The 27,882-nt window shown below is 39.3% G+C and overlaps 1 protein-coding gene and 1 long non-coding RNA gene across 2 annotated transcripts in view; both read right to left on the bottom strand.

Moving 5' to 3' along the window:
* The window catches only part of LOC307145408, a 1,105,317-nt gene that overhangs the window by 84,947 nt on the left and 992,488 nt on the right, over positions 1-27,882 (bottom strand). The window lies entirely within an intron of this gene.
* On the bottom strand, positions 11,962-15,904 carry snai1b (snail family zinc finger 1b). Its single transcript, XM_079849733.1, has 3 exons — positions 15,668-15,904; positions 14,214-14,729; positions 11,962-12,725 (listed from the first exon to the last, which is right to left on the bottom strand). Exons 1-3 carry the CDS (start codon positions 15,741-15,743, stop codon positions 12,544-12,546), a joined length of 774 nt encoding a protein of 257 aa, XP_079705859.1. The 5' UTR covers positions 15,744-15,904; the 3' UTR covers positions 11,962-12,543.

Raw genomic sequence — 27,882 nt, 5'->3', positions numbered from 1 at the left:
TGCATAATCCTTCGCGATCGATATCGCATGTTTGTCGATGGAGCTGGTTCAGACCATACACTGAAAAAAATGATTCATTGACTAGTTGAATTTACTAAAAAAAATTATGTTAATTGGTTCCACATAATTAATTTTAGCTACATTTAAACAAATGCATTACGTTGAACTAAGTTCAGCTTAATGCATTTGTTTAAATGTAGCTAAAATCAATTGTGTGGAACCACTTACGATAAATTTTTTTTGTAAATTCAATGATTTCAGTAAATTCATTGAATTTACTAAATGTTTTTATCGTAAGTGGTCAATGAATCATTTTTTTCAGTGTACTAAATGTTCTGACCGCTCTGAGGACATCAGAAGTTAGAGCGACTGATGGCAGCTGTACAAAGTACACAGGCTACACCGTAATTTTAATTTTAATGGACATTAAAACAAAGGCAGATAACCGTACAGTCTGGTAGGTAGCATTATTTGATTGAACACCGGCACAGTAACTTCATATTGACGCGCGGCTAAACAAAGGCAGAGCACCGTAACTCTATTTGAGCGTTCCAAAACAAAGCCAAAGAGCGGTAACTGATGTTACAGTGTTCTGCCTTGGTTTCTCATGGGCTTTTGGAAGTTACTGTTAAGACAAATCATTATTTTCTCGAAAAAAAAAAACGGAATTGATTCAAGATACTTATCCACATGATAAAGAAGTTCTTGAATGTGCCAAAAATATAAATAACTCATTTTCGACCAAAAACGAAGTTACGGTCTTTTGCCTTTGCACGGCAGAGCTATTCTCTGTGTATCTACTTGAATAGGGAAGTTCCACAACTGTTTCTCAATATTGTGTTTCAATATTTCAAATCACCAATAAAATCTGACAACAATAGAATCATAAATGTTGTTCCTTTAGTTCAAATAACACTTAAAACCACATACTTTAATATAAAGAGCACATTTTAAGACATTTTGAGTCTGGGACAGACGAAGAACCCTCTCCACACAACACGATTTATGCATTTTCTCTCCTCTTCTCAATAAACACTGAGCTTTATACCACTTCCTTCACTGATCTGCCATTCACAACCGGTAGGGAAGCCAGCAAAGTAATTGGGATCAGGCGGCAGTCATTAATACCTGTTAGCTGAAAGGATGAAGGAAAAAGAGGGAAAAGAGGTAAAACACACCAAAAACAGCAATACTCATAGCAATAACCTAAATCACGTCCCAAAATATAATTCACAGACACAAAACTTTGCATAGGCCTACCCTAAGTCCACACTTTCGTGACGTAATGACTGTTGGGTAGAAATCTGCTCTAAGAAAAAGGGGCTCGATCGCTGGCACTCTTCTGAAACATAAAATAACAAATGGGACACCTATAGTTTTGTGGACGTCATGGAGACACACATGCGGTGGCCATTGTAATTCTGCAGGACTACACGTGCACATGAAGTGTGGCGTTTGGCACAGGCACAATCTGCTAAATGCAACGATAAGGCATCACGATATTAAAGGGGACCTAATATGCCCTTTTTCAAAGTTTTGATGATGTTGTTTGGCTCTACTAGAACAGGTTTTCACGCTTGAATGTTCAAAAAACACATAATATTTCACATCTTTGACATTGTTGCAGCTCGTCTCTTCCCGGTCTGTCAGTAAGGCTCTAAGGTGACTTTCCCAAAAGCATCATTAGCCAATTGTTTTCGCAAGTTTTGTTGAATTGTGTTGATAACATCAGAACTTGCAACCATATTTGGCTTAGGGAAACACACCCGTTTAGTTCCTGTCTTTATGAATCCCCTCCTTCTCAAAAGCACACTGTGCTCTGATTGGTCGGCTGGATCAGTGTGCTGAGATTGGTCGGCTTTGAGCGTGTTTGGGAAATGTCCCGACCCTTACCATACCCGCTAGTTTCAACACACTATACAACTCTTCTCAACTTTGAGTATGCCTTGGGCGGGAATTATTTAAATGAGGAATATTGTGACGTGTTCGTTCCCGGAAGAAAACTCAAGAATATAATTTTCTTTTCTTTTCATGGGCACTTTCTTCACTTTTTGTCACTTCAGCACCATTTACCCCATAAGGATATCAAAGCAGGCCTCAAAGTTTATATTTATATATCTATATCTGTGTGTGTGTGTGTGTGTGTGTGTGTGTGTGTGTGTGTGTGTGTGTGTGTGTGTGTGTGCGCATAATTATAGTAGTTTTCCCATATGCTCCATGAAATTTGTAATCTCATCAGTACCTTGAACCGATCAGTGCCACATATGCTTTATGGAAAAGGAATATAATATGCTGACATAAGTCACAGTAAGAAGACACCAAATCTTCGTCAAAAATGCACACACTCAGAGATAAATGAACACTAAGACTTATGAATGCACTGAGTGGTTGTGAGATGAAGAGATACGAAGGCCGCCAGAGAGAGTGCATTTCAGACAGGTGCAGTTATACACCTGCAGCCCGGCTTCAGGACACAAGTGAAAAAGGCCAGCGAGTGTGTGTGTGTGTGTGTGTGTGTGTGTGTGTGTGTGTGTCACGGCAGTCCCCTTCACCTCTGCCTCACACAAGTGGCAGAACAATAGTGTTGTAAAGTGCTGCAGGTCTCAGGGCAGAACAAAAGTGCACCTTGCAAATCATCCAAAGTAGGCTACCTCCCGAGGCCCCAAATACCTGTGGCGCAGTCAGAGACACTGCAGGTGTTTTCTCTGTCACCGCAGGTGCAGCACACAGTGAGAGACACGCCCTCAATTTCACAGAACAAAACACAGAAAACTACTTTTTTACAGTGCTTGCATGAAAGCGCTCTATGGAAAAAACCCACTGTATGCTACAGTCATGAATGATAACTCAAATCATGTCACTTGTTGAGGTGTTCAGGTGAGATATTACTTCTGGTGGACAAATAAATCCCATAGACTTACACTGAAGAAGCCATACCTAGACACCAGAATATCACAGACACTTGGAGGGTGAGCTCTTCTGACTTGGGTCAATAAGAGACCACAGATGAAACATGCAGAACAAAGTAGCAACTACATATATAGACATGCAGTTTCTACAGCTCATTGATCTTAAAGGTGCATTCAGTAGTTTGGTGCTCATTTAAAAAACTTTACATATTAAGAAACTTTCTTAGGAACGTTTCTCCTCTTTCCTTACCTTCTCTTTTAGGCTTTCTCTCTCCCTGCTCTCTCCTTGTTTATATTGTTACACAACTCTAATTTCCTGCCCTGTCCTCAGTCTCCCTGTAAATCTGAATGTGTTATTACACACTCTTTGTTTGGCTCTTGCAGAGATTCTTCAATTGGGCCTGAAGCCTTGAACACCAGACTTCAGTCTGCTGCTAATGTGATGCTGTATAACAGCTGTGTTTCTCAAGGTTGCTTAAATCCTTAACTGTTATTCCACCTCAAGTACAACCTGTCCTCTCCATTCACATGTTGATCAGTACAGATAAAGCAGGGTATTTAGTATTCATCCCTTTATCACAGCGGTGTACAATCCTGCTCCTGGAGGGCCAATATCCAGCAGAGTTTGACTCCAATCCTATTTAAACACACCTGGACCAGCTAATCAAGGTCTTCAGGATCACTAGAAGCTTCCAGTGAACTGAACTCTGCAGGAAAGTGGCCCTCCAGGAGCAGGATTGGACACCCCTGTGATAAAGGGATGAATACTAAATACTAGGCATGCCAGGGGTAGCCAAACCAACTCTTGGGGGCAAATTCCAATCGGAAGTGAGCATCCCTATACCCCACTCACTCCTGAGGGCAGAACATGACCATAAATTATTAAATCACTTCCTTGAAGTGACCATTGCATGTTCCCTTCGCTAATGGACCTGTGGAAGGGCCCCTCGTGAAGGGATTCAGTTGTTCACTTTCGTTTGGGAACGGTACGAATGGAGTTGCCATCCCGAAGTTCCCTTTAAGGGTGCAAAAACACAGTTTGGAATTCGCCTGGAGTTTAGTTCCAACTCTTATCAGACACACCAAAAGCAATCAAGGTGTTACGGATTACTTGAAAACAACAGCTAGGTGTGTTGGAGGAGGGTTAGAGCTGGAGTTTAGGACAGTCTCAGTTCTGTTCCTGGAGATCTACCTTCCAGCCCTGCTCCAACAAACCTCTCTTTAAATATCCAGTGCTGAATCTGAAGATCAGTGAAGATCTTAGCTGGTTTGCCAAGTTGGTGCTAAACTTTGCAGGAAGGGAAATCTCCAGGAACATGATTGATCACCCCGGGGCCTCATTTATAAAACTGTGCGTAGGAACCTTACTAAAAGTGTACGTGCGCCCGAAAGCCAAAAATGGCGTACGCAAAAAAATATTCAGACTTATAAAACCGTGCGTACGCCAGAACCTGTGCAGAATTCACTTTATAAATCCCAGTCAGCGGAAGATTGTGCGCACATGCGTCTCCACCCGAAATAACCATATATGGAGCTTACAACGCCTAGTTTTACTTTGCAGATCCTCATCTACATATCATTTGCATATGATTATTCATCCACGTGATAACTTAAACGTTATCACGTGGATGAATAATCATATGCAAATGATAAACGGTACAAGAAACATTACATTAATACAAATCAAGTAGTTGTCTATCCTTGCCTTGTTGTTGAATAGCCTACATAAATCAAATAGTGTAAAATACATTTCAGAGAAAGTTTTTCTCAATCTTTTCCACTTGCCGAATTGTATTTTTAATTGATTTATATTTTTAATGGAAACAGATAGGCCTTGGGCATTATTTGCACAAAACTATTTTCTCAGACAATCTGGTATTATCATGATAAGCAATTATCTCTGTGGTTAAAACATTAAAGCACGCCACAGGAAAAGTGTTCAAAAACAATCGCATCCACAACAAATATTTCTAATGATTGAATTTAAAAAAATGTTGTAACTTCAGTAATGATTTCATGTTTAAGTGTTTAACTCCATTAATTTGAATGGCATATTTAATATAAATGTTTATATCAGAAGTATTTTATTTATTTAAACTGTTATTTGCGTCAGTTTCACTAAACGGCTCAACACGCTCGCTGCCGCGGACATTTAAGAAGGAATGGATATTTGCTTCAAGTGACAGGCTTGGTGATTGAAATTGTATTTGTATAATCTTTCTGTATATGTTTAATTTTCTTTAGATTTTCTGTATAAAAGTGACCAAAAATACATTTAACTCCAGCTCACCATCGGTGTCGCCAAAGTGCTCCATCTCCAAAACGTTCGTACGCATTGGTCAGAGTTTGCGTGCAGGTGCGCAAATTTTCCCGTCAAGTTTTTCTTTATAAATCCCACCTTTTGCGCAGGAACTGGCGTACGCATGTTTTCAGCCCCGTTTTGTGCGTACGCAAGCTTTATAAATGAGGCCCCTGGTCTGGATAAATATGAGTGAAGAAACTTTGCCTTTAGACTGCAGTCCCATTTTGAGATATGTTTGGTTGCCATATTTACATTGCACTGTTGAGACATTTAAACAGATTTAAATAGGCTCCACCATCCCTGTGACCCTATATAAGACAAGTGGTTTGGAAAATGGATGGATGGTCCTTCATCACATGGAGTGATCTGAAGGCCAAGAATCAAGAGACTTAGACTGAGATTAAAGAGTCTCATATTCAAACTGGTCACCACACTTGAATATACCCATACAGCTCACTTTGTAAAATAGTTTCTTTCTTATACACAACATAACACATGTTGCGTTCACGCCATGTCGTAATTACCATAAATAAAGCTCCTTATGCTTTCGAAATGCTCTCACGGTACTTTGATGTCATCCACCAGTCGGTCTACACAGCGCAGCTTCAAGTCGAACACACCTTAAATCTGAAAATTACTAGTTAACACGTTGTAATTACAAGTTCTACAGGCATGTGAAGTTTTTTTTTTTACAGTTCACAATAGTTACGTTAATTACAACACACCTACAAACGTCCACTGATGTCAATCCTCATTGGTTCTCGCATGTCACATGAACTGCATGTCTAACTTAGTGCTTAGACTCCAAACAGCATGACATTTGACATTTGTAATGCCATATGTGATGTAGACTTACAGTATATTGTGTATCGATATAGTCTGAAGTTGGAACTTGCCAGCTTAGTCGTGTGCATTAATTTCATGCTTTCATGCATCTTTACAGCATAAACATTTTGTGCATTATTGACTTTCAAAAAATGCTTAAACATTCTTCTATTGGGTCCCACAAAAGAGAGAAAGTCATACAGGCTTGGAATGGCATGAGGGTGAGTAAATGATGAGCAGGCATTTACCTGCTATGACACGATCTATGTTCAAGAAGAGGGGGAACATTTGAGGAAACAGAGCCAGCAGGGGAGTTGAGACCATTGAGGTGGAAGAGGACAGAAAGGCTTCCAAATAGAGGTTGCATCTGGAAAAGAGAGAGAGAAAGAAATCTAGAAGCCAAAGCATGTGGGTAATCCCCACACAAGAGCACAGTCACCCAGAACTGTGTTAGTAATCCAAACCATCATAACAGCTCCTGGCTCAAACACGATCCCTATGACTCAGCTCTCTAAACCACCACCTCAAACATGAAAAGACAAGAGCATCACTGCACAAATATGCCCCTTTAAGGGCAATGCACGACCCCTGCTGAGCACAGAGACGTGAACGAGGTCATTTAATATCTAGGACCTGTATTCCCAGTTCAATCAATGATCCTAATCTTTGTGTCCGAATGTAAAACTGGTCTCAGATCTGTGTAAATGTCCAAAACTATCCACATGAAAAGGTTAAAGAATTGGGTTAGAGATGGCATAGTTTTACTCTTTTTCTCATCGCTCCAAATCTGAATGAAATTGTTGTAAGACAGAGGTACTACTTATCGGTTCAAAAAACCGCCCATAAAAGCTCTCACAATACAACTTTAACATAGTAGAATGTCCTGTTACTTTATCCTTTACAGTAAAAGACCTGGGTGTTATACCAGATTGCAACCTGTCTTTTGAAAATCATATTTCATATGTTAAAAAAACAGCCTTTTTCCACCTAAGAAACATTGCTAAGCTACGTAATATGCTATCTGTCTCTGATGCAGAAAAGTTAGTTCATGCGTTCATGACCTCGAGACTAGATTACTGTAATGCTTTATTAGCTGGTTGTCCTGCATCCTCAATAAACAAGCTACAGTTAGTCCAAAATGCCGCCGCTAGAGTTCTTACTAGATCAAGAAAATATGATCATATAACACAGATTTTAACATCACTAAATTGGTTACCTATAAAGTCCTGTATTAATTACAAGGTATTGCTACTGACTTATAAAGCCCTAAACGGCTTAGCTCCAGTCTATTTAACGGATCTTCTATCGCCCTATAATCCATCGCGCTCTTTAAGATCACTAAATTCGAGGCTTTTGGTCATACCTAGGATATCTAGGTCCACCAAAGGAGGGAGAGCATTTTCACATTTAGCTCCAAAACTCTGGAATAGTCTTCCAGATACTGTTCGTTGCTCAGACTCGCTCTCCCAGTTTAAAACTAGATTAAAGACGCATCTCTTCAGCCAGGCATTCATATAATATTTTTATTCTTACAGTTAAATCTGGTCTCTAGTTCATAAACGCCAGAGGAGAACTGGCCCCCGACTGAGCCTGGGTTCTCCCAAGGTTTTTTTTTTCTCCATTAGGTCACCTGATGGAGTTTCAGGTCACCATTAGGTCACTTGATGGAGTTTTTCGGTTCCTTGCCACTGTTGCCTTTGGCTTGCTCAGTTGGGGATATTTTGGGGATATTTAATTTAATTTTATCAATCAATAAATTCCACTAGAAACAAACCTTGTTGTATTATTTTAATTTAATACTGTGAAGCTGCTTTGATACAATCTGTATTGTGAAAAGCGCTATACAAATATACTTGACTTGACTTGACTTGACTAGTCCGAGTCCGAGTCCAAGAACGTATTTTCATGGTCTTGGACTCATGGATTCAGACTCGGACCAGGCTTCATTTAGCCCAAATGGAAGGCTTATAGTTCACTTCAGACCCTCTTCTGGTCTTGTTCTTGACTCAGACTTACAGTAACACGAGTCTCGAATGAGCTGGTCTCAACTACAACACTGTCTTTGGTAGAACATCACTAAAGTTTCTTCTTGAAGGTTTGATGTCAATAATATTAAACATCTTGCCTGTCTCTTGACTGCTCATAATTCATGTCAAATGTTATCAGAAAATAACTTAAATTGGGACCTGTTCCTAACACAAACTCTCATATGACTTGGAATATAGCACATGAACCTTATTGATCACTTAATAATACTTTTATGGTGCATCTTGGACAGCTCCATCCCCTTATCATTCTAATGTCCATTTGTGTTTCACAGAAAGTCAGTCGGTTTTGGAGCGACATGAGGGTGAGTAAATGATGAAGGAACTTTTATTTTTTCCCAAACTATTCCTGTCCTTTTCAGCTCCCTTTCAAACTAGCAGGAGGCGTTTCTCTACAGATGCTTCAGATGTTTTTTATCAGTGCTGCAAAAAGGCCAGTGTTTATATGTGACTGACAAACCGTTTCCTGTGTCCGACGGGCTCCTACAGCCCAGAGAGAGGAAAGAAGGGAATGAAAGACGAAGTGAAAGGAAAAAGTGAGGTTAAACTAGGTCAACAATAGGAATAAGGGATTTTTTACATGGTACGATTCCTCAAAGAAACTGGTGATGTTAGACCACTTTATCAATACTCCTACTGGTACCTTGTGGCTTTCAAATTACTTAAAAATTAGCTTTGGTTATATAGCCTGTACTACAGCATATACACAAATATGTGCTTTGACAAATGTGGTCTTCATGCCTTATTACTGACAGACATATAATATATGCAGCTGAAAGGCCCTCAGAAATGTTCGACAACAGGACTGACAACAGGGCAACTCATACCACACTGCACCGCCATCAATTACAGACATATTATCTCACCCCCTCACAGGTACGAGGGGACATATTTTGGCTCTACGGGGAATTCTTGCAGATTTGTGCTGTTTCAAGGGTTGAAAGACAATGACATCACCCTCTGTCACCCATCCATCTAGCCGCCCACACACAGTTGTCATCTCTCTGTGAACATGACTCCATGGCTTCAATCCTTCACGTCTACTATGTCTGACTCTATGTCTGCAGTTCAGGCCAACCACATCAAACCCAAAAGCCCAAATGACTTTCGTCTACTGAACACCAGTCATATCTGACCATATCAGCCCACATACACCCAAACACATACATATTTGCCAATGAGCAACCAAAAGTTTAGGTTAGCAATAACAACACTGCTTTTCAGAAAAGTGTTTACAGTGGAAGCAAAGTTTTTGTTTTTGTTTTTGAGTTTAAAGCCAAAATGTGATGTTAGTATTTCTTGCTAATTCACTTGAATTAATTATTCAGTAAATAAATGCTGTTTCAGTGTGTAAAGTTGTCTAAATTGTCCTTTTGAAGTCGTGCATAACTTGTGGTCAGTATTATTCCTTTTGCTGAAGTTTGCAGCATGTCCTTTATGCAGACGGTTTTACTAGGTTTTACTAGTTAACATGGGCAGTTAGCCACTGCTGTTGCAAGAAACTGCCATTGACATTAATAGGAATGCTAAACGAAAACTTTCTCCAGGTATTATAGACCTTTTTAAAGATAATTAACACCAAATTCCTTTCGTTTATCCTTGCACATATTGTGCAAAAGTTACCAAGTTCACAAAGCTTAAATGTTCTTAAAAATTCTTAAGAAAAAGAAAAAACTCTTTAAAAAGTATTGGGCTTTTGTTATCACAAGCGGAGCTCCATACTCAAGGAGCACACCATTTTTAGTGGTCACAGATGTTGCAGATAAAGTATGCCACAGACAGAGCTTGAGTTGCTTTCAGCCTGGAATACTTCTTTAAGCGTGCCCTCCCCCCTTCAACTAGCTTCCCCCAACAAAATCCCACAGCTTTGAGCCTCCAAATCAGCAAAGGAAGTGCATCGTTACTCTAGCAAGACTGGTTGGCGTCAACGCAGGTCACAAGGGCTTTGTGGATTCAGATTGCTCAGGGAAAGGCTGAGTTGTGGAGGCAGTCTACAAAACTAAAAACCTCAAAACTCTGGCCACATTCAAAGCACAGATTGTTGGAATTTCCCACATTTATTAAATTTCCCCCTCAGGGAGGCATATCTATGTATTTGACAGATTGAGGTTCTGGAGCGAAGAGCTGGATCCACGGGTCTTAATGGTGCAGACGGGCTCATTTCTCTTCCTCGTCTCTCTGGTGCTCCTCTAAGTCTTCTGCCTCCCTTTTGGTCTTTTTCCACCTGCAGTGCGTCTCGGACGTGAACATTTGTTGGCCATGTGTCAGCTAAACTGGGTTGGTGTTGTATTAGCGTCAGGCTAAGCAGAAAGTGTGTGCAGGTGTTCTGACCATCACTCAAAATATCTGACTGCGTCTAGACGCAGACGCTAAATATTTATTGCACCATATCTATTCAGAGACCTGTGGATAAAAATAATGCATTCAAGGAATAATTCACACCAGTTACTTTTCCTATATTCTTTCAAAATTCGGCTAGCTTGTATTCATTTAAATTACTTGTTTATGACAATTTTAATGACAATTTACCAAAAAAAAAATGGGTAATAAACAACATTTGATGTAGTGTGGTCAAGCATTTTCAGAAATCTATTGTTGGACTTCATATGTGCATGAAATGCTTTTATACCACTTTTATAGTTGTTGTTGTTGTTGTAACTCTAAGAGCAGTGAGAACATTCTGAAAAAAAATCCTTTTATATTCCATGGAAGATATAAAGTTATGCTGTTTTGGAATGATATGAGTATATGTATACAGAGTATTAATTTACTTATGGGTGAACTGTTCCTTCAACACATCCCACCTTCATAAAAACACAAATTAGACACTTTTCTTCAAAAGAACATAAATTACTTTATTGGAAAAAAATAGCAAGTGGAAATACACTAAAACATCTTTGCTCAAAAAAGATTGCTTAGCATGTGGATTGTGTTATACGTCCAAAATGTAAACAATAAGTACAAAGGCAGCTTCGTATATCATTGTGGCTTTGGAAAAGAAACTGTGAAACAGACTTCATGGAAGACCTCTCTCAAATGAGAGACTGCAAAATCTCTTTGGTTCAGAGGGCTTGGAGTAAACTTTGTACATAAACGACATCTAAAACCAAATGACCCTCTTCTTGTGTTTTTGACACCCTGTTCAGTCTTTAAGAATATAAAATCATTGACGTTGATTCAGAAGTCAGACTGCCAATTCAGAAGCTGGCGAATGACGCAATACCTCGAAGCTCGAATTACAGAGACAAATTCCATAGCCTAATTGAACGTCCTATTAAAGCAGGTCTTTGGTGCTTTTCAGCCATCAGTCTAACGGAGAAACGGAGAGCCGATGCATTTGTCGACAGCCCAACAGCTGTCTCAATACATCCCGGCAAGTCTGTGGAGATCTTGGTGAGAGATGACCTCTCACCACACAGGTTTAATAGCAGCTGCCCCCTCACAGTCCCGGACCAGCCGGCACCGAGGTGTATCTTGGGAATCCACGGAGAGCCAGTTCATGGGCCCTTTTCCCACGACAAAAATTTGCAGTCTATGTGTAACAGAACCTCACTGTGTGAATGCTTGCAAGACTAAAGATGTTTTCACACCTATAGATCGTTTGTTTTGTTCCAAAACAGGTACTTAATTTGTTACAATGTTGCATTTTCTTCTTGGTACGGCTCACTTTCACAAGGCAACCTTTCAAAGCGTACCAAAATGTGATCACGCAAGTCACGTGCGAGTAACTGTCCTCTTATTGGGCAGAGTTTCCTCTGCGTCATCCATCAAGATGATTGACAAGTTCGCTCCGTGAGCTTATTGTGGCTTTATTTCTAACTGTCGAGACCTTGCAGTCTATATGGTCGAGACACACAGATCTCCCAGCTCTGTCTAGAGGTTTACTGTGTCAAGACACACGCGAACACTAGATGAATGTTATAATGCAGCTAGAGCAGGAATCAAGTCTTCAACGGGACAGCATTCTCGCACTGGGAAGTGCAATTACACAACATTTTAAGATGAAGATGCTCTTTTGGTTTTCAACTGTGATAACTAATGTGCTCACTCACAGAATCGGACACTGCTGCTTTCTATATAGCACCTTTCCCGTTATGAATTATAATACCATTTGGTTCGTTGGTCCATTGGGTCGGATTGCTTTCACACCTCAAGCGAACCGAGTCTGTTTGCATCTCGGAGCAATTGTTCTGGTGCAGATCTGAGCGTGATTGCCGTGTTCACACATGCCGAAACTAACCGAACCAAGGGAGAAAACACACCAGGTTCAGAAACAAACAGTCAGGTGTGAAAACACCCTAAAACTGATAGAAAAATAATCTCTTCTTTTGGCTTGTGGAATAAAAGATAAGGCACCGTGTGCTTCAAAAACAAGTCTCTACGAGTCCAGACATTGACTTATGGCTTAAGCCCATCCCGTCCCGTCCCAGCGCCGAGAGATGGGACTCAGCTGTCTCCTCCTCTAGGCAGACGGACAGCAGCCGGAGAGTGTGTGTTTGTGCAGGAGGGACATTCGGCTGAAGGTACGGGAGCACGTCCCACACTGGTACTTCTTCACTTCGGAGTGGGTCTGCAGGTGAGCTCGCAGGTTCGAGCGGTCCGCAAACGCACGGTTGCAGTGGGGGCACGAGAAGGGGCGCTCGCCTAAAAACAGAGATGAAGAACTTTTAGTATACACACATTATATATCATTGCGTTAAAGATGTTTAATGCATTTTAACCTCTAACCCTGAAATGCAATTCAGACAACTAGATTCTGCAAGATGAACCTACAATGTGCCATAAATACTTGCTCTAAAGAGCCACCTCCAAGTTTCAATGACATTCTTGTCTCCAGATAGTGCTATTTGGGGGTCCTTTATGCAGACGGTCAAGGTTTTACTAGTTAACATGGGCAGTTAGCCACTGATGTTAGATGAACCAGCCGAGAAACTGCCATTGACAATAATGGGAATGCTAACCAAAGGCTTTTTCCATAACCACGCCACATCCCTTTAGTTTATTCTTGCACGTATCGTCAAAGTTACTAAGTTCACAGAGTTTAAATGACCATGATGTAAGATGAAAGATTGACTATAACAAACTTTCATTTTATAACTCAAGTACCAAGCCCTGCACATGATATGTGGAATACAAAATGTATATTGTGGCAACAAATTAAGAATTAATGCTCTTTGTTTTAGTAATGAACTGGAAATAAATCGTGGTCATGTTGTACCAATTCATTCCCTTGTTTTAAATGAGGCCATGATGTAACTAAAACAAGGAAACAATTTAGGAATTCTTCATTTGTGGCCCCGATATATTGTTTTTCCCCCTGCATTTCATGGATAAAAGAGCCCAGCCCCCAAGTTTCTATGATGTTCTTATCTCTAGATAAGACAGTTTGGGATTTTTACACCACTTTCATTGTCTGCCAGATGGAAATCATAAATCCATTTAATTTTTGACAGGAATGAAAACGAGGCTGTGAGGGACAGAATACTATGGAAGCTTGTTTCCGCCACGGAAAATAAAAAAGGTAATTGAGACTATTTTATTTCACAATTCTGATGTTTTTCCCGCGCAATTGGACTTTATAACTCACAATCCTGAGAAAAAAAGTCTGAATTACGAGTTATAAAGTCAGAATTGTGAGATATAAAGTCCAATTCTGACTTTATAACACGCAATTGTGACTTCATATCACACAATTCTGAGAAGAAAGTCAGAATTTGAAGATTATTCAATTATCTTTTAAAATGTTTTATTCTGTGGCTGAAACAAGCTTCGAACAGAATACAGTGCGTTTAATGGATTGTACTGTTGTTGACCAACATACCGACTCTTCAGCCGATGAGGCATCTTTCAGAGGTCAAAAACTCCATGAATAAGTTTTAAAAGTTGTGAGTTGTGAAAATAACATGATCTAGACCCTTCATCGCATCTGTCCCTCACAACCTCGTTTTCATCTGCGTTCAATTCAATATGTCATCTAACCTGAACATGGTCTATGGCACACCTATTATCTGCACAGTTTTGGGCATGTTGAGGAGATTACCACAAACGGGACGTTCCCAAGTTTAATACTCTAAAGGTTTTGGTCAAATGTTGCACCACTCACAGCTTCAGCTTATGGGCTAACTAACTCACCGGTGTGTGTGCGAATGTGTCCCCGCAGCAGCCAGGGTCTGGAGAAGGCCTTCCCACACGTGCCGCACACACAGGGGAGTGTGTGCGAGCGGATGTGCATCTTCAGCGCACCCAGACTTGTGTACTCTTTGGGACAGTGCTTGCAGTGAAAGGCGGCTCTGGTGACGGTGCTGGCGGCTCCTGTGGTCTGCGGGCCGGGGGTGCAGTGCGTGAGCTGGTGGCGGGACAGGCCAGCCGGGCTGCCGCAGGGCTTCCCGCACTGGGAGCACTGGGAGCGGTCGGAGTCAGGGTCCGGGCTGGGCGGGTCAGAGGTGCGGCAGTCGTCCTCCTCTCCACTGCTGGAACTGCTGCTGGACGGAGAGCTCAGGTCCAGAGGCCCGGGAGGAGACGGGGGGTTGGGGGAGGCCGGTGTGAAGGCGAGGGGCAACGCACTGCTGGCCCACACAAGCATGGGCACCACAGAATCACCTTCCATGGTGTGGAAGTCATGCAGAGGGACGACAGCATAGCGTTGGTCTGGGGAAGAGAAAAGGTGCATGTTCAGGGGGTTGTTGGACAACATGAAAATGGTCCCCTTTGTTAGGTTTTATGGGGTGGTTTATGAAAGTTTATGAAAAGCACACTTTATTTTGGTTAGTATCAACTGAATATCTACTGCATTGGCATGCTCTCACGTTTTGAGATTTATTAATGGAATTAAACTGTGAAATACTACAGCTGAAGCATTTTAGCAGTTAGTTAAACTACATCCTGCAGTTAGTGAAAAAATGGTAATACTTTATTTTACATGGTCCTTGTTACATGTATTTACCATAGTAATAAAAGTAAATTATGCATAATTACATGCAACTAACCCTCAACCAAATCCTCCTACCCTAACCCTATAGTAAGTACACGTTGTTAATTATTATTACTCAGTACTTAAATATATAATTACACTGTAGCAATGACACCTAAACACACTAAAATTAAGTGTAACCAAAATAATAATACAATGAAAAACAAAATAGCCCAACTGAAAGTAACAACACAACAATTGAAAATAGTTGAAAATAGCTAAAAAGGTGTTGACAAAAAAAGTACTGTAATGTGAACATAAATAGAGCAGGATGTCAAGACAAAGTGTTGGCTAATCATTTACATTTATTCATTTAGCAGACGCGTTTATCCAAAGAGACTTACAAATGAGAACAATAGAAGCAGTTAAACTAACAGTAGGACAACAATATGCAAGTGCTGTGACCCTTCTCAGTATAATCTAACGCAGTACGTTAATTTTTTTATTTTTTTTATTAAATATTAGAATAGAATAGAAGAGAGAGTGTTAGTATTACTGGATCAAGTGATGTCATAAGCTCATAAGTAATAAGTCATATTCATAAGCTCTTCAATTCGCATACTGATTTTGTACACAATAATACACATAAACAAACAGCTTTTAAAAGCACACTCACCAGTTTGACTCTCCAGTTCACTGTAGTTTGGCTTCTTATTGGAGAAATACTTCTTGACAAGAAATGAACGAGGCATTTTGTAAAGATCTTCTCCAAACTTCAAGTTTTAGAGCAACTCTTGACTGACTCTGTGAAAAAGCTGCAGCGCTTCAGAGTCAGAGTCTGCTTCCGATGTCCAGTAATCTTTGCGTCTAGGCAGGAACGTTAGTTTCTTAAAGTTGCACATGAACCACTGCCATTCAGCGCACACGAGTCTCTTCATATGAGGCTGCGGGAAAGGGGCGGGGCTAGACCTCAGGGCACGCCCCCCTGTCCGAGAGCAGCCTCCACTGCAGGTGCCCGCGGGAACTCTCCACTAATGCCAGCGGGTTTCCCTAACTTTAAACAATACCTCAGATTCCAATCTTGGAAGAACTGTGTGATTATTAAAAATTGGCTACATTTGTAAAACTGTTGTTAAACATTGGGTGAGACCCAATGATGAGTGTAGTGCGCTTTGGGTGAAGCCTAGTATGCCTACACTAAAGTGCCATAGAAATGCTTATTAGCCTACATTTAATTTAATTTCAAACATTGGAGATTTTGTAGATGTCCAATGCAGGTGGATAAATTTCAGTTTAAAAACACACAAAAAAATTAAATAAATAGGCCTATTTAAAGTGAATAAAATTAGGTTGACATCTGAATTAAATAGGCCTATTCAATATTGCGAAGTAAACACTGAGGGGCAAGTTGTCACAATGGAAAACGGTAATAAAACCACAGCCTATTTCATCACTGTAAAATGCATTTTAGAACACGTGACAACTTGCACTGACTTGCATTTCTGAAAAATGAAATAAATCCGTCTATAGTTAGCCTATGTTATTAAATTTTAGTTAACATTTTGAAAGCGTATATGTTATTTGTGTGACAACTAGCCCCGGTCACCCCCATTAAAGGGTGAAATACACCGGTTTAGACACAAAGCACAATCACAAGTCATTTAACACTCATTTGGAGCACAAGCTCCCATTGATCTCCTCATCTGCGGGATCAGAGGACACACATCAGACCGGTTCCCCGCACGGGGCTCTGCGGGGCGTGAGAGACGCTCAGCGGGTGCGTGGCTGAAAATTAACCGACTTTCCTGAACAAAAGTGTCCGTCCTGAATCCTCCTCTGTTATTTCCATCTCATGCCTCAGGCACATTCACATGCTCACACATTACTGCCCTAATGGAAATGAGGTGCTAACATGTCCATCGGTTACTTTGCGCATTCATTTCTTCATTGTGTCAGTCAATGTGTCCATGATCTGATTACGCGGAGGGTGTGAAGTGCCGTGATTTAGTCCCCATTCATTGCGAGGATTCCGAGCAGACGCGCGTCAACCGAGCTAAAACCCCTCTCTCACACACACACACACACGCACACACACACACACACACACACACACACACACCAGCCAGACACATTCCAGACACTCACACACATGACAAAAAACAGCTTTGTATCATACCAGACACGAATAGGCCTACTACAAATACAAAACACTTTGAAAAGTCATTAACAATATTCAACTCTAGCATAGATTACATGTTGCCTATATTGTCTTGTTAAAATCGAATTTCTATGACATTTTAAGCCACAACAGAACACTTCACATTTATTCTAGCCTATTAAAATGGTGAAATGGCAGGTCTTGTGATAAGACTGTATGACAAACAGATAGATAGATAGATAGATAGATAGATAGATAGATAGATAGATAGATAGATAGATAGATAGATAGATAGATAGATAGATAGATAGATAGATAGATCGATAGATAGATAGATTAGATAGAGTGTGCAATGCTGGACACTTCATGCACTCGACTGTCGCAGCTTTAGAGGGACTATCAGATTCTGATGTTGAATGACAAAATAACCGTATAAAATTCATACACGATTGAGCACATAGTGCATAGTGTGCAGTGCATCATTTGGGACACAACTATTCTGACTAATTCTTTCATTTAGTTCAAAACATCTCACACATACAAAAGGTTTTAGTGTTGAATTGGCGTTCACATAATTTGCTGCATTTTATGCTTGTCAGTACACATTATAAAACAGCCACAGGTTGTGTTTAGTGACCGGAGTGTCGTGATCTCTTGACCTGGACACAGCGAGCGTATAAAGCACAGAAATGCCCTCCGTTGAGAACAGATGTTTTCCTTGTGTTGCTCAGAGGGAGACAGACACTCTCTCACTCTCTCTCACTCACTCACTCACTCACTCACTCACTCATTCAGAGTCTTATGACTTCATCAAGACCAGACATGTGATCAGAATTCACTTACAACATCAGTGTGTGTGTGTGTGTGTGTGTGTGTGTGTGTGTGTGTGTGTGTGTTTTAAAACATGTATGATCGAAATATGTCTTGAAAAGCTTCGATTCACACAAAATAAACAAGATAAATGCTGAATTGAATTATATAAATTATTTTATATAGCTAAAAGATAAATGTGAAAGCAGTACAATTAAAAATGAATAGGAATAATATTAATTGTGTTTGGTGAAAAAAAAATCTTCTTTTACCCATCTACAAAACACCAACACAAACACAGGACATTTTATAAATATGTACATTTATAATATTTGAACATTTTACTATTTATAGTATTTTACTGTTATAAATATTTTATTAATATAAATATTTACTCTTAGAGGCTGCATTTATTTGATCAAAAATACTATCACAATTTAAAATAACATTTTTCTATTGTAATATACTGTAAAGCATAATTTATTCCTGTGATCAAAGCTCAATTTTCAGCATCATTACTCCAGTCTTCAGTGTCACATGATCCTTCAGAAATCATTCTGATATGATGATCTGATGCTCAAGAAACATTTCTGATTATTAGCAATGTTGAAAACATTTTGTGTGGAAACTGTGGAAAAGGTGTCATTACTGTCAAAATATATGAGTTTAATGCGCTTATTGACTACATTTATTTAAACGTAACTTTTGAACGGCAGTGTATATAAATTATACGGTAACTCCTACTTCTGCTGTATTTTACAATAAAAATTGAAATGTTAAATCAATCGAACCTCTATTTTTACTATAGATTTTTCTTTTCAAATCACAATTTAATTAATAAAAATACAATATTATAGTAAGACTTTTAAACGTCCAGTGTTTCACTCTGAGTTTCTCTGTTGTGCATCCCTTTGAAAGGCCGTTACAGTTAAATGGAGGTGTGAAGGCTTCTGCTGTTGGGCGAGAGACACTCACGGGACGGGGGAAGGGGTGTCTTCAGATCCCCTGCCTCACACAGCATGGACCAGATAAGGTCCAGCATGAAGACAAGACCCCCGCCAGAACTTAAGCTCAAACATATGGTGAAACGCTCCTGTTGTCGGAGGAGCCCAGGAATTTAACTTAACAACCCTTGTCTACCTTGATGACCTGTGTGTTAAGACTCTGCTGTTCCTCTGGACTCGAGCTCAATCAAAACATGACCGGCTCTAAAGCAAACAAACCCATGTCCTCAGATGAACCGGCCGAGGCTGGACGCTGGGTGACGCTCACCATGTGTCTCTGGGCCCGTTTATGCGAAAATAACCACAGATGTTGGATAAAACACTGGCTTGAATACTTATGAAACAATAGATTCTGCAACAATAACAATGTTACTATGGAGTGTGATATTTACAGACAGTTTACAGCACATATACTTTAGAAATGTAAAAGATAGACAACAAAGTTGCACTTCATAGAGTACTTGATCCAAAGAGGTAGTAAAATTCCTCAGTTTTATTTGGCCTAAAAACTCAAACTTCAACTTCTTCCAAATCCCCCACTGTTGAACCAACTCGCGTCAAGAATATTCATGCAACAAGGCTTGGAAATACAAGTGAGCTGTCCATATCAGGTGGATGTAAAAATCAAACTTTTTTTGTTGTTTTAATCATACTTCAATCATAATGTTGGTGTTCCAGTCACATGAGACACTCAACTTTGTGTTGAAGTCTGTCATCTGTTGCAGTAAGTGTGTGTTTGTGCATGGGGAACCCTAGTGAAAAACAGTGTGTCTGATTGTGCTGAATGTGTGCTTGCAGTCCTTCAAACCAGAAAAGCATATTTAAAAAAAATAACTATACTTGCTGATAATATAATGAAATAAAAAGGCCACTCGAGTGCACCGAAAGAGTTTTTTAACACACTTCAGTGCACTTTGTAATGTCAATTTAAAAGTTTTGCTTTAAAGTACATTTTAAAGTCCCCCTGTAGTCAATAATTGAATCCCTCAAAACTCATCTTTGATCTCCAAAATTACATATTTAAAGTTTTTTCCTTGAAAAAAGATGCCTTAAAATAGCTTGAATGTAACTCTACACCCTTGCCTCATTTAGTACACGCGGTTCTATGAATATGCAAATGAGCCCCGCCTCCACTCACTCACTCAGCTCAGAGATCCACTGGTTGACGATCACACGTTGATCTGATTGGTTACAAGGTAGTTTGTGACGTCAGAAACACCAGTGATTTCAAAGCGTGTTTTTGAGACTGTCTTTGGTTCACTGCAGTTTTAAGGAGAAAATATAAATGTAACATTTTAATAATATAAATATACATGTGACACGAAGTGCAAGTGACAATAAGAGGAGAAGATGACGTGACTCACCGTGTTTGATGACTGATCCTACTCACCACAGTTGTTTGATGGACTTGTTAAAGGCGCAAGAGAAAAAATAAATAAATAAAGACTACAGGCACGGATGGTGCGAGCGCGCGCGCGAGAGAAAAAAAAAGATGTCAGTTATGGATGGCGCAAGCGAGCGAGAAAAACAAATAAAGACGGCAGGCACGTTTTTAACAGGCTAGCGAATTACTAGCGTGTTGTGCTAGCAATAACGGTTTAGATTGAAGCTAGCGATGTCAGGTTAATGTGTGGTGATGAGTAAGTTTAGCAATATAAACAACAAGGAATGATAGTAAATAAAGATTCGAAACAGAAAGCTATACGGAGCACATAGACGCAAACCACTCAGCAGCAAGGCAGACAGGAGCAATCGATCAGCAGACAGGGGCCAGGCGCATCTGGAGAAGGCTGGGAACACAGTGAGATGCATGTTCTTTGATTTCTCAGGTGCTTTTAATTCCATCCAGCCAGGCCAGATAAGCTAATTTCAGCTCACGTGGACATCCCCACTGTAACATGGATCATGGAGTTCAAAACACTGTTGTTTGTTTATAAGGGATTGCATGGACTGACTCCTCCATACATCTCTGATCTCCTTTCATCCCACCATAATGTTTTTAGAAATCTTAGGTCAACCAGTAGTCTACAGCTGACTGTTCCAAGGACACGTTTAAAATTAAAAGGAGATCGTGCCTTCTCAGTGGTCGCTCCACAGCTTTGCCATCTTACATAAAGACTGCACCAACACACACTGATTTTAAATCTTTGCTTAAAACCCACTTATTTACTGGTGCTTATGGTCATAAGTGGACGTAGTGGTTTTGCATTGTTTTGTGCATTGTTTATCTGTGGTTTTATGTTTACTTATTAGGATACTTGTGTACACTTTGTACAGCACTTTGGCCAACAGCTGTTGTTTTTAAATGTGCTCTATAAATAAATATGACTGACTGATGACTGACATGGACTATCTGACAGACCACAGTATATGCGCCTACAAAACTGACAGTTAGTAATGTGGGTGTACCACAGGGGACTGTTTTGGCACCTTTCCTTTTTACACCTCTGACTTTAAGGGCCCTATCTTTCACCCAGCGCAATTGACTTTGTACACCGACGCATGTATCATTCCTATTTTGCACCCAACGCACAGCAGACTTTTCCCTCCACAGACGCACGCCGGTAAACTAGGAAATGAACTTGCGCTCCCGGGGGCGGTTCAGCGAAAAGAGGAGGCGTGTTCCGGCGCAAACGTTCCCTGGTGCTAATTCCGCCACAGACCAGGAAAAACCTAGTCGAAAGTCAGTGGCGCATTATTCAGATGCTATTTTAAGGGCGCATGCTTGGCCATAATGTAGCGTGTGCACAACGCACATACACTTTACTTCTCTCATCTACACACAGACGCAGTAGTTGACATTTTTGCAAACCATACATAATTACAAGGAAAAATATTCTACACGAAGGAAATCATTGTGGTGTCCATGAAGATGTGAAAAATAGGCATAAATCTAGCTTACACATTTACCCAAATTATCATACGCCTGTTTAACCGAAGCTAATTTGGGTGGGTTTCTCCATCCCCATACAATGTCACTTCTCTGTGTTTTATGGCCCTGACGAGAACGTCGGTCTCCTCGGCTGTGAACCGCTCCTGGCGTGCGCCTGGCAAATCCGCCGTTATAATAGCAATCTGCCATGGAACAAGCGCGCCTGCTCTTAAGCAAATTATGTTGATTTAGGAATGTTTAAATATTTGTACTGGAAAATGTCAAAAATACTGATGGAAAAAAATCATGCAGTGACAATCTTGCAGTTTAAATGAATCACACTCACAGGTGTCAAGCATTCAATGCAGAAATGTTTCTGGAACTTTACTAAGTACATAATTTATTCATAATGGTAATACAAAGTGATAATGTTTTCTTTTAACCGTGAGTTCATACAGTAGCTTTCAAACTTTTATTTTTGTTGCATTGTGGGTTATTAAAATGTAACTAGTGTAAAGTAGGCATATAATATCTTAATATTCAGACCACTGAATCTAATCAAAATCACATCGATCGTATTACGTGATCGGCTGGTTGCTATGCACAGTGGGTGGGTCTTGAAGAAAAAAATCCCACTTAATTAAATGTAAACCTTGAAATGTATTTTGTTTTTCTTCCCATTTTAGTCAACCCAATATTATTACTATGCTGACTGCAATCATTTCACACATAACTGGCAGTCTTCTGTAATAAAGGCAGGCAATTTTTGTTCTATTTTTAATATCCAAAATAAAAGAAAAAACTAAATTACAAACAAAAGGACAAATACAATAGAAAATTTTGAAAAAATATACACAAATTAAAAATATATATACAAAAAATATATACAAATTAAATAAGCTTTTTCAGGTAGCCTAGGTTTATTTAAAATGCTGTAGTAAGAAATACTACAGAAATTGAATACTCAAATATGAAAATAAAACACTATGGTATTCACTAGATAAATTAGCAGCTTATGAGGCTGCCGTCCCTTTAAGAGTGAATACACGGATCTAATATACTGTTACACATCCTATTCTCTCCTAACGGTTTACGCTTGCATGATATAACAGACTGTGTTTACATGAATACTCCACACGACTGAATACTTCTGGGGTGTATTCCAGAAAGCAAGGTTATCTCGATCTTAAGAAAAATGGGTCTAAACAATACCAATCGGTTTGTAACAATAGCAGAACCCTTTATAAGGTTCCATAAAGAACCATGCTTTGAAAGTGTTATATATATATATATATATATATATATATATATATATATATATATATATATATATATATATAACCTTAATAATGTTATAAAAAACATTTTCAACAATATCTATTTTCATTAATATTAGTATATTCATATTATTAATTTTACTATTATTTATATATTATTTATTAAAATAGTTTTTCAGTCCTCTATCTGCCTGGTCTTATCTTTATTGCCTCTATTTGGGTTTTACATGAAAAATAAAACAAAGAACTTTTTTATTGGCATGGCAGATTGTAGCAAAAATGACAGTGCTCTAATAACAGTTGTTAGCTGAATACATTAATAAATTAACAATTGACATTGAACATGATATAGATGTAATGAAGACCAAGTTCCTGTGAAATATCTTCACAATCCTCATATGATGTCTTTACTTCCTTCATTATGTGTGTATTCTGAGTGGCAGTTTCTCTCTGCAGATGAAGAGGTTATGATACCTGACAGCATCTGAAATACACAATTGGATTGTAACAATTGTTACGTCTTTTTTCAACAAAAAATAAAAAAATAAAAAAATAAAACAATGGATCATAAATTCCATATTTCTGTTACTTACTTTGTGGAGAAGAGGAGTATCCTCTGAACAGAGCTGCTCACACTTACATGTACAGTTAAACTAAAAAGAGAAAGAGACTGGTTTCCTACCAATCATGTTACAATTTTTAAAGTTAGGCTATAATTTATAGACATTTTAAGAAAGAAATCATTTACCTGTTGAGAGTATATTGACAGTGTAGTTGTATAGCTGAGCTCCAGAAAATCAGGTTGCTTTGGCAGCAGGGGTGTGAAGTAACAAATTACAAAATCTCACATTACTGTAATTATCCTGTAAATATAATGAAATATAAATACTGTAATAAATGATAAGAATGTAAAAATGTGTAGCTTGGATTGTAGCCTAATGTTAAAGGAACACTCCACCCATTTGCATTAAAGGTGCATTGCGCAAGTCTCTGAGTTTTTGCAGAAGTATGCCCCCTCTGGCGACAAGCGAAACTGCAACCAGAGGTGTGGACGCTCATGGACCACACGCATGTGTCTTTGTCTTACGTGGAGTTTGCGTTGGGGTTTGGAATGGACTACAAGCCGGTCTCTTTGAATCCATCTTCTACTGTCTTTTGTCGCTCGAGTTGTCTTCGCTGATACGGAGAATGGCGGCGAATACACAAACCTGCCAGACGTAGCCAGGTGAGCGTGAACGCGCATGACGTCACGCCCAGTCTCAAATTCCATCCCGAATCCCTCTTATTTATTTTACTGTACAGGATTATAGAGGCAATCGCAGTGATCAGAGAAGGGCTCATTCAGCCCATCAGGCAATTGTTTAAGCATGTATGGGTTAGAAAAATGGGTATTTTTAACATGAAATGTTGCGCAATGCACCTTTAAGCTTTGCATTGTTAGAAACCCAATCATACTATGTATGCAGATCTCAGAGCCTAGGCTGCCAATATGGAATTATTCTTGTGCCAATAATAATGAACGTAGCTTTTCAAGAAACTAATGAAAATATAAATTGAAAGTAAATAAATTATCTCTGAAACTGAAAAAGTATAAATCGCAGGCAAATATTTTGACTTCGTTTTTAATACACTGCATGTTTTGCTAACTATTTCTCATATTTCAATCGCTGATCTGAACTTACAAATGCGCTTCCAGAGTTTTCATTTCCGCTTCTGAAGTTTTCGTTTACGCTCCCTGAGTTTTCGTTCGCCGTTCTGACACATTTCTCTCGTGGGGGCGGGGCTAGTGGCAGTGTGTTCTCATTGGTTACTGATTTTTTGATTGACAGCTTCGTGACCTGGAAGTGAAGACGTCAGTGGTGTGTTTATGTGTGGATGTCAGCGTCTGTAATCGCAGCTTTCTATCTCATTTTAGTGATATTAAGTTATGTTTGTTTTTTAATTTTATCTGTATTTACCTGCTGCTACTACTTAGTTGGCAGAAGCTTTTAGGAGCACAAGAGATCTATTCAGTCTATTCAGGTGTAATTGTAGGCCTACATTAAAGTACTGTATATAATACTTAAAATATTACAGTGTCCAATGTTTTCGGAGAATATTTGTTTATTCCTGATGATTCTTTTGCATGTTAGGCTCTGATTAGGTTCAGCTGTTACAATTTAAAGAGAATAGCAAACGTGTGTGATATATTCAGCCCTCAAAAAAGGTTGGCAACCATGGCCATCACACTACTCATTGGTTAGCATGATATATGTCAAGTCAAGTCAAGTCAAGTTTATTTATATAGCGCTTTTCACAATACAGATTGTATCAAAGCTGCTTCACAGTATTAAATTAAAATAATACATCAATGTTTGTTTCTAGTGGAAAACGTCCACGTTTGGTAATGCTGATCAATAGTATTGTTGATTGATTGATTAATTAAATTAAATATCCCCAACTGAGCAAGCCAAAGGCAACAGTGGCAAGGAACCGAAAAAACTCCATCAGGTGACCTAATGGAGAAAAAAAAAACCTTGGGAGAACCCGGGCTCAGTCGAGGGGCCAGTTCTCCTCTGGCGTTTATGAACTAGAGGTCGGATTTAACTGTAAGATTAAAAGTATTATATGAATGCCTGGCTGAAGAGATGCGTCTTTAATCTAGTTTTAAACTGGGAGAGCAAGTCTGAGCAACGAACAGTATCTGGAAGACTATTCCAGAGTTTTGGAGCTAAATGTGAAAATGCTCTCCCTCCTTTGGTGGACCTAGATATCCTAGGTATGACCAAAAGCCTCGAATTTAGTGATCTTAAAGAGCGCGATGGATTATAGGGCGATAGAAGGTCCGTTAAATAGACTGGAGCTAAGCCGTTTAGGGCTTTATAAGTCAGTAGCAATACCTTGTAATTAATACGGAACTTTATAGGTAACCAATGTAGTGATATTAAAATCGGTGTTATATGATCATATTTTCTTGATCTAGTAAGAACTCTAGCGGCGGCATTTTGGACTAACTGTAGCTTGTTTATTGAGGATGCAGGACAACCGGCTAATAAAGCATTACAGTAATCTAGTCTCGAGGTCATGAACGCATGAACTAACTTTTCTGCATCAGAAACTGATAGCATGTTACGTAGCTTAGCAATGTTTCTAAGGTGGAAAAAGGCTGTTCTTGTAACATATGAAATATGATTTTCAAAAGACAGGTTGCAGTCTAGTATAACACCCAGGTCTTTTACTGTAAAGGATAAAGTAACAGGACATCCTACTATGTTAAAGTTGTATTGTGAGAGGTTTTGTGGGCGGTTTTTTGAACCGATGATTAGTACGTGGAACTTGTCTGGATTTAATAAAAGAAAATTGCGCGTCATCCAATCTTTTATATCTTTAACACACTCTGTCAATTTAGATAATTTAGCGTTTTCATCTGGCCGTGATGAAATATAGATTTGAGTGTCATCAGCATAACAATGGAAACTAATTCCATGTTTCCTTATAATATTTCCAAGTGGCAGCATATATATTGAAAATAACAGAGGGCCTAACACAGATCCCTGCGGCACTCCATAGTTTACTGGAGTTTTTCTCCATTTAAATAGACAAAATGGTAGCGGTCAGATAAGTATGATCTGAGCCAGCTTAATGCTTGTCCTTGAACACCAGTATAATTTTGTAGTCGATCTAAGAGTATTGTGTGATCTATAGTATTGAACGCAGCACTAAGATCAAGTAAAACTAGTATTGAGATACAGCCTTGGTCAGAAGCTAATAGTAAATAATTTGTGATTTTAACGAGCGCAGTTTCAGTGCTATGATGCGGTCTGAATCCAGACTGATACTTTTCATAGATGTCATTTTCTTGCAAGAATGAGCCCAGTTGAGCAGATACAACTTTTTCTAGTATTTTAGACATAAAAGGAAGATTTGAAATGGGTCTATAATTTGCTAGGTTATTATGATCTAATTGTGGTTTCTTAATGAGTGGTTTTATAACTGCCAATTTAAATGTTCTTGGAACATGACCTAAAGATAAAGATGAGTTAATAATATTGAGGAGAGGCTCTTCCACTACAGGTAACACTTCTTTCAGTAGTTTAGTGGGTATAGGATCTAATAAACATGTTGTTGTTTTAGATGAAGTGATAAGTTTATTTAACTCTTTTTTGTTCTATAGTTGTAAAGCACTGTAATTGTTCTTGCGGGGTGATAGTTGAGGCTGAATTATAAGGCGCGATTGAGGACTGAATGTTTACAATATGTTTACACGTTAATACGTTAAAGGGGGGGTGAAATGCTATTTCATGCATACTGAGTTGTTTACACTGTTAAAGAGTTGGATACCCATGCTAAACATGGACAAAGTTTCAAAAATTAAATTGTACGTTTGAAGGAGTATTTCTGTTCCAAAAATGCTCCTTCCGGTTTGTCACAAGTTTCGGAAAGTTTTTTTCGAGTATGGGCATGTGTGACGTCAGATGTAACGGAATTTCCTTATACGGGTCCTAAGGGCACTTCTTCTGGAAGAACCGCGGGTGCGCGCGCACTCGTAGACCAGAGCAAGAGAGCGAAAGCAGTACGCCCATCAAAGCGCTCTGCTCGGCTTTAGGGAAGTCAATGTCACCAAAGAAGTGGGTTTTTGGTTGCCAGGGCAAGTCAACCCTGCACAGATTCCCAAAGAACCCAGCGTTAAGGGAGCAGTGGATGGAGTTTGTTTTTTCAGAGCATCAACGGAGGTTGTGCAAGACTGTTTGTTCCCTGCATTTCGACGATGCTTGTTTTATAAACAAAGCC

The sequence above is a fragment of the Squalius cephalus genome (genome assembly GCF_949319135.1).
Source record: "Squalius cephalus genome assembly, chromosome: 18".
Taxonomy (NCBI): Eukaryota; Metazoa; Chordata; class Actinopteri; order Cypriniformes; family Leuciscidae; genus Squalius; species Squalius cephalus.
Note: the sequence above shows the minus strand (reverse complement) of the source record. Positions and strands in the feature narration are given on the sequence as shown.